The sequence below is a fragment of the Arachis ipaensis genome, chromosome B5 (genome assembly GCF_059453495.1).
Source record: "Arachis ipaensis isolate K30076 ecotype BB chromosome B5, ASM5945349v1, whole genome shotgun sequence".
Taxonomy (NCBI): domain Eukaryota; kingdom Viridiplantae; phylum Streptophyta; class Magnoliopsida; order Fabales; family Fabaceae; genus Arachis; species Arachis ipaensis.
In genome coordinates, this window is record NC_142440.1 from 18,485,526 (window position 1) to 18,505,190 (window position 19,665).

At 37.8% G+C, this 19,665-nt stretch overlaps 2 protein-coding genes and 2 pseudogenes across 10 annotated transcripts; 2 read left to right on the top strand and 2 right to left on the bottom strand.

Moving 5' to 3' along the window:
* Positions 1-452: 452 nt before the first annotated feature.
* On the bottom strand, positions 453-5,755 carry LOC107643168 (uncharacterized). 9 transcript variants are annotated; one of them, XM_021123236.2, is made up of 6 exons: positions 5,609-5,755; positions 4,706-4,750; positions 3,173-4,259; positions 2,475-3,026; positions 2,287-2,381; positions 453-1,778 (listed from the first exon to the last, which is right to left on the bottom strand). In XM_021123236.2, the coding sequence occupies exons 3-5, from the start codon at positions 4,151-4,153 to the stop codon at positions 2,295-2,297; spliced, it is 1,620 nt and encodes a 539-aa protein (XP_020978895.1). In that variant the 5' UTR covers positions 4,154-4,259; positions 4,706-4,750; positions 5,609-5,755; the 3' UTR covers positions 453-1,778; positions 2,287-2,294. The 9 variants fall into 9 exon arrangements, with proteins under 9 accessions (XP_020978895.1, XP_088342590.1, XP_088342593.1 ...); XM_088486464.1 differs by lacking the exon at positions 5,609-5,755 and having other exon boundaries at positions 453-1,323; positions 4,706-4,986; XM_088486467.1 differs by lacking the exon at positions 5,609-5,755 and having other exon boundaries at positions 453-1,457; positions 4,706-4,986.
* On the top strand, positions 495-1,931 carry LOC107643169 (aspartic proteinase CDR1 pseudogene; annotated as a pseudogene).
* An 856-nt stretch (positions 5,756-6,611) lies between the features above and the next one.
* Positions 6,612-8,468, top strand: LOC107640281 (uncharacterized). The gene is made up of 2 exons (XM_016343819.2): positions 6,612-7,650; positions 7,858-8,468. The coding sequence occupies exons 1-2, from the start codon at positions 6,612-6,614 to the stop codon at positions 8,466-8,468; spliced, it is 1,650 nt and encodes a 549-aa protein (XP_016199305.2).
* A 7,000-nt stretch (positions 8,469-15,468) lies between these two features.
* On the bottom strand, positions 15,469-17,252 carry LOC148563504 (uncharacterized; annotated as a pseudogene).
* Positions 17,253-19,665: the final 2,413 nt, after the last annotated feature.

The window sequence follows — 19,665 nt, forward strand, 5'->3', positions numbered from 1 at the left end:
TAACTCTTAAAATCTTTTGATATTACAATTTTAAATGAATCAATCGATTTTACAAAATTTTACGTACTTAATTTACTTTTTTTTTTTCATGTAATATTTTAATTTTCTCTACCTTGCTCCATATAATCATATATTGCTTTCCTTCTATAACGAAACGGTCAGACTCGTATAATGTTTGATTGTTTCCTTCTGTCATTGGTCTGTTAGATTATCTTATTGGATTCCTTTTGAACTGATTTTCATGCTTTACTCCAATAAATTGTGGGCTTAAGAAAAGGGATATTAATATATTATAGAATGTTGAAATCAGATAACGCAGGGCGGTTACTGATGTAATATTCAATGAATCAATTTTAACACAAGTCAATCACATGCTACTCTTGTTTACGCCTTGTGACTAATTTCTACAGTTATCTTACCTACACCATTCACATGCACAGATCACTATATAAACTAAATAAATTCTTCTATTTTTCAAAAGACTTTGTCCCTTGCTAAAGCTAAACTTCATGGCAAACATTCTCTGCTTCAATTTGTGTTTATTTGCTTTGAATATGCTCTTATATCTAACAACATTTGAAGCTTACAATCCTGGCTTTAGTGTTCAACTAATCCGCAAGAACTCATCTTATTCTCCCTTCTCTATATCAAATCATTTTCATAAACATAAACATAGACATCTGCCATTTTCCCGGGTTCCCAAGAAACCACTTGCCTCAGGTCCCTTCACCAGAGTGATATCCAACAATGGTGACTTCCTCATGAAGCTTTCATTGGGATCACCCCCAGTGGAGATATATGGTTTGATTGACACAGGCAGTGACCTTGTGTGGACACAATGTATACCCTGCAACAACTGTTATAAGCAGAAAAATCCGATGTTCGAGCCGCAACGGTCGGGAACATACAGTTCCATTCCATGTGACTCAGAGGAGTGTAATTTAGTCCCTGGTCAGACATGCTCTCCTCAGAAACTCTGTGGCTATAGCTATGGCTATGCAGATTCTTCAGTGACACAAGGGGTGCTTTCAAGGGAAACAACCACATTTAGTTCCACCAATGGAGATTCCACTGTTGTTGAAGGCATAGTATTTGGATGTGGACATAAGAACACTGGAACTTTCAATGAAAACGACATGGGAATAATTGGACTTGGAGGAGGGCCTCTATCACTTGTGTCACAAGTTGGTGCAAAATATGGGGGAAGAAGGTTCTCTCAGTGCTTGGTTCCTTTTCATACAGATCCTAACTCTTCAGGCACAATCAGTTTTGGTGAAGCCAGTGACGTTTCAGGTGAAGGAGTAGTCACAACTCCTTTGGTCTCTGCAGAAGGTCAAACCCTTTATTTGGTCACACTAAAAGGCATAAGTGTTGGAGACAAATTTGTGCCTTTTGATTGTTCAAATGAGATTTCCAAGGGGAATATAATGATTGACTCAGGCACACCAGCAACATACCTACCACAAGAAGTTTATGACCAATTGTAGAGGAATTGAAGATGCAGATTAACCTGAGACCTGTTCTGGATGATCCAGACTTAGGAACACAACTCTGTTATAAAAGTGAGACAAATCTTGAAGGGCCAATTTTGACTGCTCATTTTGATGGGGCAGATGTGCAATTGATGCCCATACAAACCTTCATTTCACCAAAAGATGGGGTATTTTGCTTTGCAATGGCTGGTGCAAATGATGGAGAATATATATTTGGCAATTTTGCACAAGCAAATATTTTGATTGGATTTGATCTAGACAAAAGGATCGTCTCCTTTAAGCCAGCTGATTGCACCAAACAGTAGACTACTATAATGTAATTTCAAATGTTGATAGTGATACTTATATCTAATAATTTGAAAAAAGGGGGGGGGGGGGGGGGTGTTAGAGATTACTCTACTCATGTATATGAAGAATTTCACAAAATATGTAATCATCTCAAATCTGCAATATTATATAATAAATGAGCCTGTGCTAATTTTAAAATTAAAAGTTAAAAAGAGAAAGTAGGATTTACCTAGATTGTAGTATCCCCGGTAAATTGTTTCCATTATTTTTAGACCTTTGATTGAGGACAAAATAAGAAGAAACGGGGGAAAATTGGACACTGCAGCATTTGGTGTTAGAAACCTTTTTTTTCTAGCATCTAGGTTCAAATGTCTACTAAGTTTAATAAACCTCAATTCAAGATTAAAAAAGATGCCGCATGGAATTAGCTCTTCACTCGAAATGCAAATCATGTACAAACTCTATATGAGGATAATTTAACATGCCATATGTCCCAAAAACCCACCTAGAAAATCAAGCTCCCTTCCCACACTGCCCAACTGAGATTTGGAGAAGTTCTTTGCTTGATTTGGTTTGCCTGCAACAGAGTCGACGTGGAACCTACGACAGCCAAATGGTGGAGTTTAGGAATGTGCAGAAGGTTGGCAATTGCTAATACCATCATATGTAATGAGTAAGAACTTGAAAACATACCAGATGCCAATTCTTGCTCAAAGGATGCGCCACTACCTGGATCTCTTGCACATTGCGCAAAGGTGGGATGTGAGGAAAGCACAAAATTCTCCTTTTGAAATCGTCTTTATCTCCACTCCGAACATATGAGCCCAAAGTAGCATTACCTTCTTTTCTAGCATCTTTGAGAAAGAAGAGAACTGGTTTTCTACAAATGGATCTGGATGGGTCCCTAGCATCAAAGTCGAATTCATTCCTTTGACTAATGCCATTCCAAGCAGAGTAAGTTCGTTCCGAGCGCTCCAGCTCACGGGGAGATACAATGTTAGGAAGGACTTGAACCCCATAACCGAGTGAAACTGAGAACGTTAGATGCTGAGAATTGTCGTAACATATTGAACGCTGCAAGAAGCTTCTGGGATCTGCTCTCATGGCCTTTGTAAAAAGTTTCAGGCTATCCAAAGAGCTCAAGCCAGGGTAAAAGGGATTAACAGCTTCAACATGATGAATAGACACAAATGGTGCTATCGGGTGAGAGGAGAGCAGACCACGGGCATCACCTCTTATGTCCCACTGAAAGAAGAAAAATCAATCACAGTCAATTACCAATTCTGAGAGTTGAAATGGATTGATGAGAGCCATGTAACAATCTGACCAAGATATTACTCCCTAGACAATGGAAAAAGAAATAAATTATGATGATAATAGATCAAAAGTACCTGGTGAAAACCATGCTCCCATGTCAACGGAATTCCAAGCTCAGTAATGCAGGCATGTAAGCGGTCATCACTACCATAGAGTTTGGGATACCTCTCTATGCATTCATCAAGAATCTCAGAAAGTGCCTTTGCAAGAGGATAACTTACTGCAATTCCGCCACCACCAAAGGCCATTGAGTGACTAAAATATGAATTTGCTGAATGGCTCTCCGAGGGGCTTCCTATATAGATCATTTCAGAGGAATCATACTTGCTGAGAACATCCACAAGGTTATCCACATTGAAGATGGTATCGTCATCACAGAGGACAAACCAGCGCACATTTGAGAGGCCAAGGTCAAAGCTCTCTTTGACAATGCGAGAAATCCGAAGACCAGAAGGATGACCAGTGGGATTAGTGTAGCGAAAGTGTGAGATGTCTTCAGAAATCATGGTTGGGGGCAATAAATCATCTCCATGTTGTTGAAGTACTTGTTCATCTAGCCAAACATGCCCACGCATGTCATTGGGACGCCACCATAGTCTGACATATTCTTTTCGTCGTGTCCAAAGTTGAGAAGATCCTGCTATGCCAAACACAATATGTTTAAGTGACAAGCCTTCCTGGTCATCAGTACTGCTACCATTGTGAAGACCTCCCTTGGTTCCATATTGTAGAGAAGGTGGAGATTTTCCTTTTGAATGGTGATGATGAAAGCAGTTATTCCAAGGGAAATAGCGGGGGCTACTTTCCAATCCCCTTAACCGATCAAAACAACAAGTAGTTGCATCAGAGAAGACAAGGGAAAGCCAAGCAGTGGTAGACATGAGAAGTGCTGCAATTGCAATAACCAAAGTACCAGTGCATCTTTGGCGCCATTGACAGCTTCCAGGTCTAACAGTGGGCAAGGTAGAGAGGTGCAAATTCTTGTCATGGTCATCATAGGATGACATTTTTGTTTTCAAAGTTTGAGTCATCATCACCATCACTCCTATGCGCATGCCTTTCTCCCACCACCAGGGGAGAGAAGGTAAAATATCCAAAGAATGAAACAATATAGAAGAGTTTCAGATGCAAAATTGAACCCCCAAGAAGGCTTTTCACACCCTACAAAATGCAAACATAAAAAGGAAACAGTTACAATTGTACATAGGAAAAACCTGCCAGTAGGGACCAAATTGTAAACTAGGATAAATGAAGATCAAGCACAGATTGTAAAAATTTTAATAGGTGCCAATCTTGGAAAACTCAAACTTAACAAATGGAACTATTTCCATTAGAGTTCATTTTACCCAATTCATAAACAATGTCTGATAAATCTATTAAAACACATTTGGAAGGTCAGAAAGGCATGTCATTCAAACAACTAGAGCACATCACAATCGAGTTCACAAGCGCACACACAGAGACAGAGTTTCACACATCAAGATGAGGGTGTTATGCAATTGGGCATTTCCTCAAACAGATAGTGAACAACAACCAAGCAATATTTAGAAATACAAAGGGATGCATCAAAGAACAGTCAAAACAAGTCCATCATTGAAAGAATTTACCTGAGGAAACAAAGCTGAATTGTGTTTGGGTGTGAGAAGTGAAAGCTGCAGCATCAGATAAGTGGTATTAGCTCAAAAATCAAAGAGATCTGCGGTGTTGGGAGTTAAAGTAGCAAAAAAAAAAAAAAAAAAAAAAGAAAAAATCCCATTTGGTTCTCTGTTTCTTCTGCTACATTCAAGAGTGTAAACTTTAATGGTGGGTAGGTACACGCATCAGAATCCATTTGCATATCTCTGCATCTGAATCTGCACATGCATACCTATTCTATCTATCTATGCGTATCTCTAATTAGATTCGATTCACCACCTGATCAATGACATGCTTTTTTGGACCACCAAATCAATCATGACAACCAAAAGTTTTGAAATTTTCTTAATCCAACACATGGAAACGCCAGATATGTAATCATATAATCACCGATACCACCGTGTCCGTTTCTCTTTTTTTTTTCTTTTAAGAAAAAATACTTCATCATGAGTTAACTTTATTTTAAAAATAATAATAAAAAACTCAATTTAATAAAAAAAACGCAATATTTTAAAAATTGAATATATTTTAAAAAATCCCTACAAACAACAATTCATCTTATTCTTCAAAAAGATTTAGGTGTCCAACACTAATAAATTTGCTATGTATTAAATTAAACAAAAAAAAAAAAACGTTGATATTGCTAATAAATAAACATATACAGTATGATAGCATATAGTGCAACACAAACATGTATCTGTTTCTGTTACTTGGTTAAGTAGTTAGATAGATGCAGCAGTAACAAGTAAGTACTTCAAGCACTTAATTAACTTGATGCATCTTCAGCTTAATAGCTTCTGAAACCATTTCAATATATGGTAATCACAGTACTAGAAACCTTAAAAAAAGAGATAGAGGAGGATAATTGTAATTACCTGAATTTAGGGTTTAGATGATGAAAGAATGAAGAGAGAAGAGGAAGGTGAATGAATGAATGAAGATGTGATGAAGTAGCCGTTGGGAAGTAGAAGGGAGAGAAAGCGTTCAAAAGGACAAGGATCTTTCAGTTTCGTAAAACGCTTAATAGAGGGGACACGTTTACAAACCAAAAATTATGCTTCTAACAAGGATTTTTATTTTCTTCTTATTTTTTATTAATTATTTTTAATGTACAACGTTAAAGATATGCGAAAAAAGAGTATACATGAAGTGATACATATCACATTTTATTACGAAGAGGACACTTACACATATTCATATTCGTAGTTGGATCAACAAATACGGCAACTCATTACACCTATAGCCCCACCGATCCCATTCTTTCGTATATTAAAATGAGGCGTTTTTAGATACTAGTATAAAATATATATTGAAATATAAATATATATTAAAAATAAATTAAATTATGATATGGTCACCATTAATACGAGCTATAATTTGGTCTCATGATTGTTATTGGCAGTCACTATAATTTGTCATTTTCTGTTACTACTCGGATCTTATGAGCTATAACTCGGTGACATCAATACTCTTATCATAACCGACGTCTCAAACGGTATGATAAAATCGGTTACAAAATCAATCATCGCAGAAACCGACGATTGATCACCCAGAATGTAACGGACGAAGAAATATCTATAAAAAAAAGGTAAAGTATCTCTTTGAAGGACAGTTCTGAATTTAACACTATACTGACTTAAGCATTGGAGTGCCTTTGCAAGTACACTCCACCCTCTTTGTATTGCTCGTGCTCTCACACAAATAGCAAAGACAGGAAGCTCGGATTCTAAGAGACGGACGTTCAACCTTGCAACCCATAGCTCGGCCGATTCCGAGGAATTGAAGCCGATCTATTCCCAGGCAAGATCAATTGGCGCCCACCGTGGGGCCGAGAAGATCATATTTTTTCTTTTGGTCCCATCACCTTCATTTGCATCCATGGCTGACGTGCCGCCTCCTCCACTATCTGAACTCATGCGAATGGTAGCTGAGCTACAGCAAGCCAATCAACGAATGGCCGACGAGAACCAAATAATGGCTGCCCAGATCGCCGAACTAAACCACGCTCGGATTGAGCACAACGATGCTCATCGCCAGCAGACAGAAAACGAGGAACATCAGTCCCAACCCTCTCATGTCTCGGAGACTGCTCGAGGCAAGGAGCAACAACCCGAAGATGAAAAAGAAGAGGCTGACGACCTTGTAGGTCCCTTCACGGAAGAAGTGATGAACTTCGAACTGCCGAAGAGGTTTACTCTGCCGCTGACCCTTACGCCTTATGACGGACTCGGAGACCCAAAGAAGTTTCTAAAGAAATTCCGATCAATAATGATCGTCAATGGTGCATCAGATACAGTTTTATGTCATTGTTTTCCGAATTATTTAGACGGCCCTGCACTTGATTGGTTGTGTGCTTTGCCTGCAGGTTCCATTTCACGATTTCAGCAGTTGGCGAAGTTATTTGAAGAACATTTCGCCGGATCCGTAATATACTTGCACGATTCTGATTACTTGAATACTATCAAGCAAGGACCGAACGAAAGCTTAAAGGACTACATGACCCGCTTCACCAAGGTCGCAATCAGTATACCAGACCTCCACCCCGAGGTCCATCTACACGCAATTAAAAGCGGCCTTCGACCCGGAAAGTTCCAGGAGACAATCGCGGTAGCCAAGCCGAAGACTCTAGCAGAATTTCGCGAGAAGGCAAAGGGACAAATTGATATCGAGGAGCTCAGACAAGCTCAGAAGTCTGACAAGTCACATTTCCGAGAAGACGATAAGAGCTCAACCCCTAAGAAGAGTTTTAAACTAACACTTCGATTTGATTCTTATACGCAGTTTAACACTAAGAGAGAAGACATAATCAAAGAGATCTTGAATTCAAAACTGATCAAGCCGCCAAGAAAAGCCGGTACCTACCAAGATGCAAAGAACGTTGACAAGTCGAAGTATTGCACCTTCCACCAAAAACACGGTCACAATACTGATGACTGCGTGGTCGCCAAAGACCTTTTAGAGTGACTGGCAAGACAAGGACACCTCGACAAATACATCGGGGGTCACATACAAAAGCGCGGATCTAGCTCCACAACAACCGACCTCTCTGAACAAAACCGAGGAAAAGAGAAGGCATCTCCAAGACAATATGAAAGACCACGAGGTATAATCAATTGTATTTCAGGAGGATACGCTAGTGGAGGATATTCGAATTCGGCAAGGAAACGGTCGTTCCGAGCAATATGCTCGGTAAACGGACCACAGCAAGACGCAACAATCAACCATCAACAACCAGAAGTCACTTTCACACACGCCGACTTCAACTCCAGCATACAAAATTTAGACGACCCTGTGGTAGTCACCCTTCAGCTAGGGGATCTGTTAGTAAAAAAAGTGCTCTTGGATCCCGGGAGCAGTGCCGATGTTCTGTTCTACTCCACATTTCAAAAAATGAAGCTCAGCGACAACATGCTACAATCCACAGGAGGAGACTTGGTCGGATTCTCAGGAGAACGAGTTCCAATACAAGGATCAGTGTGGTTACAAACCACACTGGGTGAGCATCCTCTTTCAAAAACTAATGATATTCAATATTTAGTTGTTGATTGTTTCAGTCCATATAACCTTATTCTTGGCCGACCTTTCTTGAACAAGTTCGGCGCCATTGTTTCTACAGTTCATCTCTGTGTTAAGTTTCCACTACAGGACGATCAGGTTGTAACAATCCACGGGGATCATAAAGAGGCACGACAATGTTACAACATCAGCATGAAATTCCAAAACCGCTCCACTTAACAAGTCAACAATGTCGACCTCAAGCAAAACGGCCACTCACTAGCCGACCTTGACCCAAGAGCTGATTTTCTCGAACGACCACAACCTTCCGACGACCTACAAAAAGTCTATTTTAATAATGACCCTAACAAATTCACTTACGTAGGTACATCAATCAACAAATTTGAGTTACAGGCCATAACGACCTTCCTGCAAGAACAAGCCGACCTTTTTGCGTGGACACCTTCAGACATGCCCGGCATCGACCCCCAAATTATCAGTCATAAACTAGCAATAAACTCGGCGGCAAGACCGGTACAGCAGAAGAAAAGAAAACTCGGAGAGGAGAAAAAGAAAGCGTCACTAGAAGAAACCCAAAAGCTCATCAACGCAGAATTTATCAAAGAAATCAGATTCACTACCTGGTTAGCCAATGTGGTAATGGTAAGAAAACAAAACGGTAAGTGGCGCATGTGCGTCGACTTCACTAATTTAAACAAAGCATTCCCAAAGGATTCTTACCCTCTACCATCCATAGACTCTTTAGTAGATAACACCTCAGGTTATGCTACTTTAAGTTTTATGGATGCGTATTCAGGGTATAATCAAATACTCATGCACCCCTCCGATCAAAATAAAACGGCTTTTATCACTGATTTCGGTAACTATTGTTATAAAGTTATGCCATTTGGATTAAAGAACGCATGTGCAACTTACCAATGCCTTATGGATAAAGTGTTCGCTAAATAGATCGGCAGAAATATCGAAGTCTATGTCGATGACATGGTCGCCAAAACAAAAGTCGGACATAGTCACATCAGCGACCTTACAGAAATCTTCGGCCAGATTCGCCAGTACAATATGCACCTCAACCCCGAGAAATGTGCATTCTCCGTTCAAGGGGGTAAGTTCTTAGGGTTCTTACTAACATGCAGGGGAATAGAGGCAAATCCAGATAAATGCCAAGCAGTGCTGGACATGGCCAGCCCTAAAATAGTCAAAGAAGTTCAGCGCCTCACAGGACGACTTGCCGCACTTTCCAGATTTGTTCCTTGCCTAGCATCCACTTCTATTCCTTTTTTCCAAATAATTAAAAAGAAAAATAGATTCGAGTGGAACGACGATTGTGAGAAAGCCTTTTCAAAACTAAAAACAACTCTCTCACAACCGCCGATTTTGCAAAAGCCCCTACAAGGGGAAGACTTATTTCTATATCTGTCAGTTACTGATTGGACGATAAGTTCGGCCCTTGTTACAGAAAGAAACAAAGTTCAGCATCCAATATATTTCGTCAGTAAAACTCTCCAGCACGCCAAGCTAAATTATCCACGGATAGAGAAGCTCGCCCTAGCACTGATATTTTCGGCCCGCCGTCTCCGACCTTACTTCCAGAGCCACGTTATACATGTCAGAACCGATCACCCACTAAGACAAGTATTACACAAACCAGAAATTACAGGAAGACTTATAAAATGGGCAGCCAAATTATCTGAGTTCGATATCAGATACCAATCCAGAGGACCAATCAAGTCCCAATTCCTGGCAGATTTCATCGCCGAGCTCACAATACTATCAGAAGAAGATCATGCAAAACAATGGACTTTGTATGTAGACGGCTCTTCAAATAATGGGGGCTGCGGAGCAGGAATCCGCCTGGAGGCCGAGGACGGATTCATATTGGAACATTCAATACGCTTAGCTTTCAAAGCCAGCAACAACCAATCCGAATATGAAGCATTAATTGCTGGACTCCGACTTTGTCTAGATCTCCAAATCTCGGCGATCAAGGTATATTGTGATTCTTTATTAGTGGTACAGCAGGTAAACGACCTTTTTCAGGTAAAAGATCCTCTCCTCTCTAAATATCTGCTATTAGTAAAGAAATTATCAACAAAATTTGCCAAATTTGAAATAGAACATATACCACGCGAACAAAATCAAAGAGCAGACATCTTATCTAAACTCGGCAGTACACAGTCCGAGTTATCTACACTGCAACAGTTCACCATAACATCACCCACTGTTACTCTGACAAATATGTTAAGTGTTACACAGGTAAAAGACTGGAGAGACGACTTTATACACTATCTACAAACAGGTGCTATACCAGAAGGGGTCGAGAACAATAAAAAGTTCCGACGACAAGCATCTTCCTTCACAATATTCAACGGGACACTGTACCGACGAGGTTATACTCGGCCTCTACTCAAATGCCTTAACAAATCGGAAGCTGAGATAGCATTAGCCGAGGCACATGAAGGAATCTGTGGCACACATACAGGTGCTCGGAGCTTAGCATCAAAGGTCCTCCGAGCTGGATTCTTCTGTCCTACTTTGAACCAGGACTGCCAACAAAAAATCCGGTCATGTAACAATTGCCAAAGACACGCACCACTGATACACATACCCGCAGAGCAATTACATCATTCAGACATCAGTTGGCCATTTAACAGATGGGGTTTAGATATACTCGGTCCGTTCCCTACGGCACCGGGCCAGGTAAAATTTCTCATTGTCGGCATTGATTATTTCTCCAAATGGGTGGAAGCCCAACCTTTGGCAAAAATAACATCCCAGCAAATGATTTCATTCATTTGGAAAAACATTATTTGCCGTTTCGGCATACCTCAACATATCATAACTGACAATGGTCACCAGTTCGCCGATCAGAAATTTCAATCTTTTTTGCAGAATCTCAAAATAAAACAGCATTTCGCTTCTGTTGAACATCCTCAAACAAATGGACTAGCTGAGGCCGCAAATAAGGTCATCCTACATGCACTCAAAAAGAAGCTAGATAATGCCAAAGGGCTCTGGGCCGTGCTTATACCTGAAGTCCTTTGGGGATACAACATCACCCAACAAACATCAACAAAGGAAACACCGTTCAGGCTTGTATATGGCTCCGAGGCTATAATACCACTGAAAATCTCCCAAAGCTCATTCAGAACACAGCTCGGCAATCAGGAAGAAGCTCGGAAAACCGGACTCGATACCATCGAAGAAGTCAGAAACATCGCAACATTAAGGCAACGCGCAGCACAACAAGCAGTAGCTCGCCAATACAACAAAACGGTTAAAAGCAGATCCTTCATGCAAGGAGACTTAGTACTTCGTAAAACGGAAACTGCTCGGAAACCAACCTCACATGGAAAGCTCGCAGCAAATTGGGACGGTCCATACCGAATATCAGAAGTTCTCGGCAATGGAGCATACATACTCGAAACAATAGATGGTAAACTACTACCCAATACCTGGAATGTATCCTCCCTAAAGAAGTTCTATAGTTGAAAGTCAGGGACATGCTAGTACTCTTTTTCCTACTACCAAGTTTTTGTCCCAAAGGGTTTTGCTTGGAGAGGTTTTAACGAGGCTAGCCTACCTGCAAATTTGTATTCAAAATAAATACAAGTTTATCATCAATAACACCTAATTCTATTCAATCATGTAATCTATCTTTCTCATTACTACCAATTATCAATATAGCTCGAAAAATGACAATCATCGTCTAAAATCGCAACCTGCCACTACTCGGTAGTTTTCTCAAACCAAAATGAAATATCCTCATTTCCTATTAATCAACAAACAGCTTTTCCCCTAAACGGAAAACACTACCATTCAAACACATTCAAATCCATAACAATATCCAAAAAACAAACATCAAAGTTCAAATAGCTATCCATTACAGAATAAAACAAAATAACCAACAAAACAAAAAACTACACATTATCAGCCTGATCTTCAACGTCACCATCATCTTCGACCATCTTGCCATCACGAACGACTTTTCCAGGGTCCATCCCGGACAGATCAGCCTCTGGCGCCAAAAACTTCGCCTGTAACAAAGCCCTTTCAAACCCCTCAACAAAAGAATCCAGAATTTCATCAACCTTTTTCTTCTCCAACTCCTTTAATTGGGCAGCCACCTCAATTAGATGAGATTGTATACTCGCCAAATCACTTTTCTTTTTCTTTAAATCCTCCACATCCTTAGCATAACTATCTTTAGTCTCCTTCAATAACTTCTCAGTCTCAGTTAAACGCGCCTGAAGCTCGGCAGCAGCACTTTTTCTTCAAAACAGAAACCTCTCCTTTCTCGGTAACAACTCTCTTATACTTCAACTCTTGGCTACGCCCAAGACTCGCAAGGCACAGACCAACAACCTAACAAGAAAGCAATAAAGCAAAGTTTATAAGACTACCAAAGAGAAAACGGAAATAAAACAAACACGGTCACCCATTACCTGCATATACTGCCCAATAGCCATATCCCCGACCTCCTTTGCAAGAGAAACATCAGCCGACGATTGACAATACTCGTCCACCACAGCCACATAAGGATACTCTTTTCCCCACACAGAAAATGCCTTACTCTGTTCAGAAATTTCATGGAGCCTTTTTTGATTACCCATAAAAGCTTGTATTTCCTCCAGAGGAACCCTAACTCCTTTTCATCAGAATCATCGGACAGCTCAACAAGGTCGGACTTCCTTCTCTTTTTCGCAATCACCTTCCTCCGACCTTGACGAGGTTGAGTAACTTCGCCAGTCCCAGCAATCTTCTCAGCATTAGAAGATGATACCTCCTTCTCCAGATTCTTATTTTTGAAACGTGTCCTAAGGGACGCAGCTGAAACACCGGAATATTTACCACCTGCAAAATACAAATAACATCAGATATATGACGAAAAGAAATAAACACATTAGCAACAACCCTATAACTCACCCAAATATGTTACAACAGCATCTTTATCCTCTTCCCACTTGAGAAGCTCATACATCGAAATCAGGTCTCCCCGACCAATATTTTCAACAAGAAACTCAATCAAACAAACATTTCTCGGAGAAATAACTTCAGGTCCGAGTATATTTTAAGGTTCCGAGCACCAATACAATGGGAACTTCTCAGCCAGATTCTCGTCTACGAAAAAAGGAAAATCTTTTTCCAGACCTCTAACCTTGAAATACATCTCTTTAAAATCTTTGAAAGAAGATTTGTACAATCTGAAAATGACAAATCCAGGGGTGCTATTGAAATTTATCCAACCACCTTTCCACACCCCTTTGGCCTGAAATAACGAAAAGAACAGGTCCACAGACGGCACCTCCTCCAGAAATTCCATTAGAAGTTCAAAAGAACGAAGGAACGCCCACCCATTTGGATGAAGCTGCGACGGAGCACAGTTCAACTGTCTCAAAACCTGACATTCGAAATCAGTAAAGGGTAACCTAACTCTCAGCTCTTCAAGAACACAGCTGTACATATAGAAAAACTCAAAGCCTCTACCCCGGTGATAAACCCTATCATTAACACTACATGGCAGTAACTCAACCCCAACTCCAGAATTCTGCCTCACTACCTTACTCACATCCACCTCCTTAACCGCAGCCTCATCACAGAACAATGACACCCGAGACCTCACATCATCCCCAACCCAGTCATAAGGCTAATCTATCTTAACTTTCTTCTCCTTCTCAAACCCCATCAGAAACAGTAAAACAAACATGCAACCAAGAAATACAAAGAGACGAGGGAAGAAAGAAATCACAAGAACACAGACATAACCATACCTCTCTTGCTCATTCTTCAAACAGAAGCAGAAAACCAAAACGCCCAAATTCCAATTAGTAGAAATAATAAATCACAAACGAAAACGTTCCAAATATCACCCCTCAATCACATCAAACGGCGAAAAGAGCATTGGAAACCATCAAAATATTAATGAAGCTACCACTCTTTCTCTCTCCTCAATAAAAAATGGGCACGATTCCCCACGTGGCATAATACAAAGTTCATTTAATGAAGTACGTTGAACTGGAAGCTCACTCAGTAATCCACTTCACCGACTTATAACTCATCACAAAAGCTCAACCTGCTTCATTAAAAAACTTTCTTCAGGCTAAGCTTGGGGGCTGTGATATGGTCACCATTAATACGAGCTATAACTCGGCCTCATGACCGTTATTGGCAGTCACCATAACTCGTCATTTTCCGTTACTGCTCGGATCTTATGAGCTATAACTTGGTGACATCAATGCTCTTATCATAACCGACGTCTCAAACGGTATGATAAAATCGGTTACAAAACCAATCATCACAGAAACCGACGATTGATCACCCAAAATGTAACGGACGAAGAAATATCTATAAAAGAAAGGTAAAGTATCTCTTTGAAGGACAGTTCTGAATTTAACACTATACTGACTTAAGCATTGGAGTGCCTTTGCAGGTACACTCCACCCTCTTTGTATTGCTCATGCTCTCACACAAACAGCAAAGACAGGAAGCTCGGATTCTAAGAGACGGACATTCAACCTTGCAACCCATAGTTCGGCCGATTCCGAGGAATTGAAGCCGATCTATTCCCAGACAAGATCAAATTATATATATAATATATAAATATATTAATAATTAATTTTAATATATAACTAATATTTTTTAATAAATAATAAATAGATAAATAAATAGATAGATAGATAGTATATGTAAGTCCTGTGCGAAAATATAGGTTGTTTCGTAAATCTATTTTATCTTTTGATTTTTTAATCTATACGTAAGAGAGTCAGTCTATATATGAATATTTTTTTTGGTGACTCGTTTATATATGAATATTTGATATACTCTATAGAATTTTGTATTATTAATTTATAGGATTAGTTTTATATATAAATTTATTTAACCAAAATTATATATAATTTTCGGTGTCATTTATATAAATGATTGGTGACCGAGTTCATTTATTAAATTAGATGATAGATACTGAGATACATAATATAATAGCATGAGTTAATAGTTAAAATCGTCTCTGAAAAATACTTTTATCTTCATTTTTGTCCTCGAAAGATAAAGTTAATCAAAATAGTCTCCGAAAGATAACCGAGTTATCCACGTTCGTCCTTCCGTCATCTTTCTCGTTGAGTTGGCTAACGTTGGTTGACGTGTGACGTTAACTGCCACCGTGGTAGACGTCTAGGTGTCCCCTGCTATCGCTGACAAGGTAACTATGCTGAAATAATTCAAATCAGTCCCTTAATGTTTGAACCCTAATTTTCAATTTGATGCTAAATAAGTCGTATTCAACAATCAGAGGTTGAAGATTCAACACATTCACAGTAATAGGTCTTTTAAATTGGACAAGTATTTCTTTATATACAGAGCCAAAGCTTCCGGTGCCAACTAGATTTGATGAAGAAAATTCGTTGGTTGCTTGATGTAGCTCTCCATAAGAAACCTTCAAATACCTATGTTCCAGTGATGGTGAAGAAGATAATGTTTTGGGATTTTTCCTCAAATAACAAATGCAGATGAAAACCATAAAAGATGCCGAAATCCCATTAATTACAATGATCAGGGTAATTTTAAAAGAACTCTTATATTTATGTGAAAGCAACTCAAAACATGGAGAGAGATTCAACTGAGGTATCTCACCACAGAGATTTTCGTTTTTGATGAGTGACATTGCCATGATATTTCTGAAGATTCCTCCTATTGGGACCCCACCATAAAGATGGTTAAAAGACAAGTTCAAATAATTTTAAAAAGTCAGATTCTCAAGTTCATTTAGAATTGTGCTTGAGAAGTTGTTGATTGAGAAGTCTTTATTTCAAGATTTCTTAAAGAACCAAAAAACGAAGGTATACTTCCATTAAAGAAGTTTCTCGTCAATCAAAAGTCTGTTAAAGCAGAACAAGCACCAAGTTCCAGGGAAACTTCACCAAACAAATTATTTATATGTAGATATATTATGGAAAGTTGTTTCAAGTTACCAAAATCTGAAGGAACAGAACCGGTCAAGGCATTGATGGATAAATCAAGAGTTATTAAACCTTTTTGATACCCAAATGTATTATTGTGTATATTACCACTTAAGTAGTTTGTATCTGCAACAAATTTCTGCATCATGGTGCAGTATCTAAGGGTAAATGGAAGGCTTCCTTCTAACTTATTGATGCCACGATAGACTTCAGATAACATAGTAAAATTGTCAATTACACTAGGAATGTTACCAGATAACTTGTTCTGTTGCAAGTTCAATCTTGCTAGATTTTTAAGCTTTTCAACTGAATCTGGAATTGATCCGTCCTCAAGAGAATTCTGTGTCAAAATAAGTGTAGTCAAGCCGATTAAGTTCTCAATTATTTGAGGTATCCTCCCAGATATATGATTAACTCACATATTAAGTAAATAGAGATGGGTAGATAAGTTGCCTATGAGATCTGGCAATACATCAATTAGATTATTTGCCTTAAACACAACCTTTGCAATTGAGTACAATTGGTTAGTGAGGAAAGGAAATTCAAATCATGAGCTTATCCACTCCCAAGATTGTTATAGTCCATTATAAGTTACTGAAACTTGTTCAAGCCAATTCCTAAAGTAAGAGGAATTGGTCCTCTAAAACTATTTACTCCTATATCAAACACTTGCAACTGAGATAGGTTGGATATTGAAGATGGAAAAGTTCCGGTAAATTAGTTCAATGGAATAGTAAACTGGTGGAGATTGGGAAAAGCATGGTCTATATTTGAAGGAAGAGTACCCACTAATTGGTTTTTCCCTAAATCAAAATCTCGAATATCGGAAAGGTTGTAAAGTGGAGGAGGAATCATGCCTGACAAATTATTTGAACCAAGAAAAATAGAATTCAAATTGGATAACCTACCCAAAATATGAGGTATATTTCCTTCAAGATGATTGTATGCAAGTGACAGAGTCTCCAACAGATGAAAGATTTCCCAAGGAAGGTGGAATTCTTCCAACTAAAGTATATGGTCCTCTGATTGTTGAACGCAACTTATTTATCATTGAATTAAAGATTAGGGTTCAAACACTAAGGGACTTATTTGAACTGTTTCAGCATAGTTACCTTATCAGCAATAGCAGGGGACACTTAGGCGACTGCCACGGTGGCAGTTAACGTCACACGTCAGCCAACGTTAGCCAACTCAGCGAGAGAGATAACGGAAGGATGAACGTGAATAACTCGATTATCTTTCGAGGACTATTTTGATTAACTTTATCTTTCGAGGACGAAAATGGAGATCGATGTATTTTGCAGGGACGATTTTGACTATTAACTCATAATAGCATGTTAAAAATATATACTAATTTTGTGAGCATGTTCATATTTGATTCTGAATTTTATTTTTCTAAAAGTATGTAAAGATTAAAATTTGCTTATAAATAGTTACAGAGTTAAGTCTTAAAACGGCCTTTAAGATTGACGTTATACACTAAAATTATCTATAAAATTTTAATTATATTAATTATATTTTTGAAATTAACAAAAATGTAGTAAGTTAGTCCGACGGCTCCGACCCATTTTTCGTTAATGACGTGATGACATTGCTTGATGATGTGGATTGTTAGTGACATGTATCACTCCATAGTTTGATAACGTGTAATGGTATAATGATGTATTGACCAGTGACACGTGACATGCTGACATAGACTGTTGTGTCACGTGTCATGATGCTATTTGGTTAGGTGTTACTTTATGACATGTGTCGCAACAGTATTCGTCCATATATCATCCGCTATGTCTCATTATAGATGCACTAAATTAGTCTCTAATTTTACATTAACCGACTCATTTTAATCTCTAAAATTGAATATCATGCACCAACTAGTTCATTCACCAATTTTTTCTCATTTTTTTTAAATTCAAAATTCTTAATATATTTAGATGCACTAATGTTAATTTTATTTTTTCACATATCGTCTAAATATAAGTACTTTTATAAAATATTTTTAAAATTTTAATTTTAATTATATAATTTATTTTATAATAATTTAACATTGATAAATTTTGTAATATATAAGTATGTTATTATAAAAAAAATTATATGATTAATTAGACACATTTTTTTGGACCAAAAACAGGTATTTTTAACAAAAAATCAAGAATCAAAATACACATTTTTTATTTTTCGATTATTATTAAATACATGTTTTCAATTGTGTGTAAATGTGCTAGATTGAAGGCACTTCAAGCACCCTCACAACCATTTTCGACCTCTTTCGTCTAGCTCTAGACAAAAAAGGTCGGAGATGGTAGTGAGGGTGCTTCAGCAGTTAGGGATCCCTGTAAGAGGGAAAAAAATATTTTATAAAAGAACTTGTATTTAAACGATTTGTGAAAAAATTAGAATTAAATTAGTTATTAAGAATTTTAAATTTTTAAAAAATGAAAAAAAAATGGTGAATGAACTAGTTTAGTATACACATTCAATTTCAGGGACAAAAATGAGTCATTAAATGTAAAAAGAAAAGTATATGGAACCAACTCCAAATCAGCCAAGAATGGAACAATTTAATTAATTATAAATATAGTAATTAGTTTTATTTATTTATGATTTAAAATATTGGTTATTAAATGTTTCACCACATTTAAATTAGGAGAAGATACGTTTAGTATCATTGCAACGTGAATCACGGAAACTGATTCAATTAGCTTCTATCTCTTCACCCTCCTTTCCTCTCCACCTAAAATATGATAAATCAGAAAACAGATTCAGAACCATCCACTTTACAAAGAAAAGAAACATCCTAATACCTAGCATAAGCACCATTCACGATGAGATTTTGGATTCACCCAAAGGCATTTTGCTGATTTTTTGTTGGAACCATCTTGGTTCCCTAGCATTATTAAATGTAAAATTAGGGACTAATTTGATAAATCTATAATGATGACATAACATATGATACATAGACAAATACTGTTGTGACACATATCACAAACGGACATGTAATCAAATAACATTGTGACACGTAGCATAATTGTCTAAATCAACATGCTACGTGTCACTGGTCAACACATTATTATACCATTACACATGATTAAATTATAAAATGCCACATGTCACTAACAATTTATACTATCAAACTATGCCATTATGTTATTAACAAAAAATAAATTAGAGACTAATATATACATGACATACTTTTATTAATCTCAAAAATAATTTTAGTGCTCGCATTAATCTAAAAAACTATTTGGAACTTAATCTGAAAAATAATTTTAGTGCCCCTATATTAATCTCAAAAACTATTTGGGACTTAACTTCGCGTATAATAACTATCATAAGCAAATTACAATCTTTACATATTTTTAGAAAAATAAAATTTAGAATCAAATATGAACATGCTCAGAAAACTAACATATTTTTAACATGTTATTATATTTTGCATCTATCATCTAATTTAATAAATAAACTCG

What these genes read in the sequence shown, in the direction of transcription:
- LOC107640281 (XM_016343819.2), top strand. Translation starts at nt 6,612, where the DNA reads ATGGCTGACGTGCCGCCTCCTCCACTATCTGAACTCATGCGAATGGTA. An exon ending in CACCTTCCACCAAAAACACG is followed by an intron (nt 7,651 to 7,857) that starts GTCACAATACTG and finishes ATTGTATTTCAG; the next exon opens with GAGGATACGCTAGTGGAGGA.
- LOC107643168 (XM_021123236.2), bottom strand. Translation starts at nt 4,153, where the DNA reads ATGCGCATAGGAGTGATGGTGATGATGACTCAAACTTTGAAAACAAAA. An exon ending in GGGAGCATGGTTTTCACCAG is followed by an intron (nt 3,027 to 3,172) that starts GTACTTTTGATC and finishes TTCTTCTTTCAG; the next exon opens with TGGGACATAAGAGGTGATGC. An exon ending in TGAGCAAGAATTGGCATCTG is followed by an intron (nt 2,382 to 2,474) that starts GTATGTTTTCAA and finishes TGGCTGTCGTAG; the next exon opens with GTTCCACGTCGACTCTGTTG.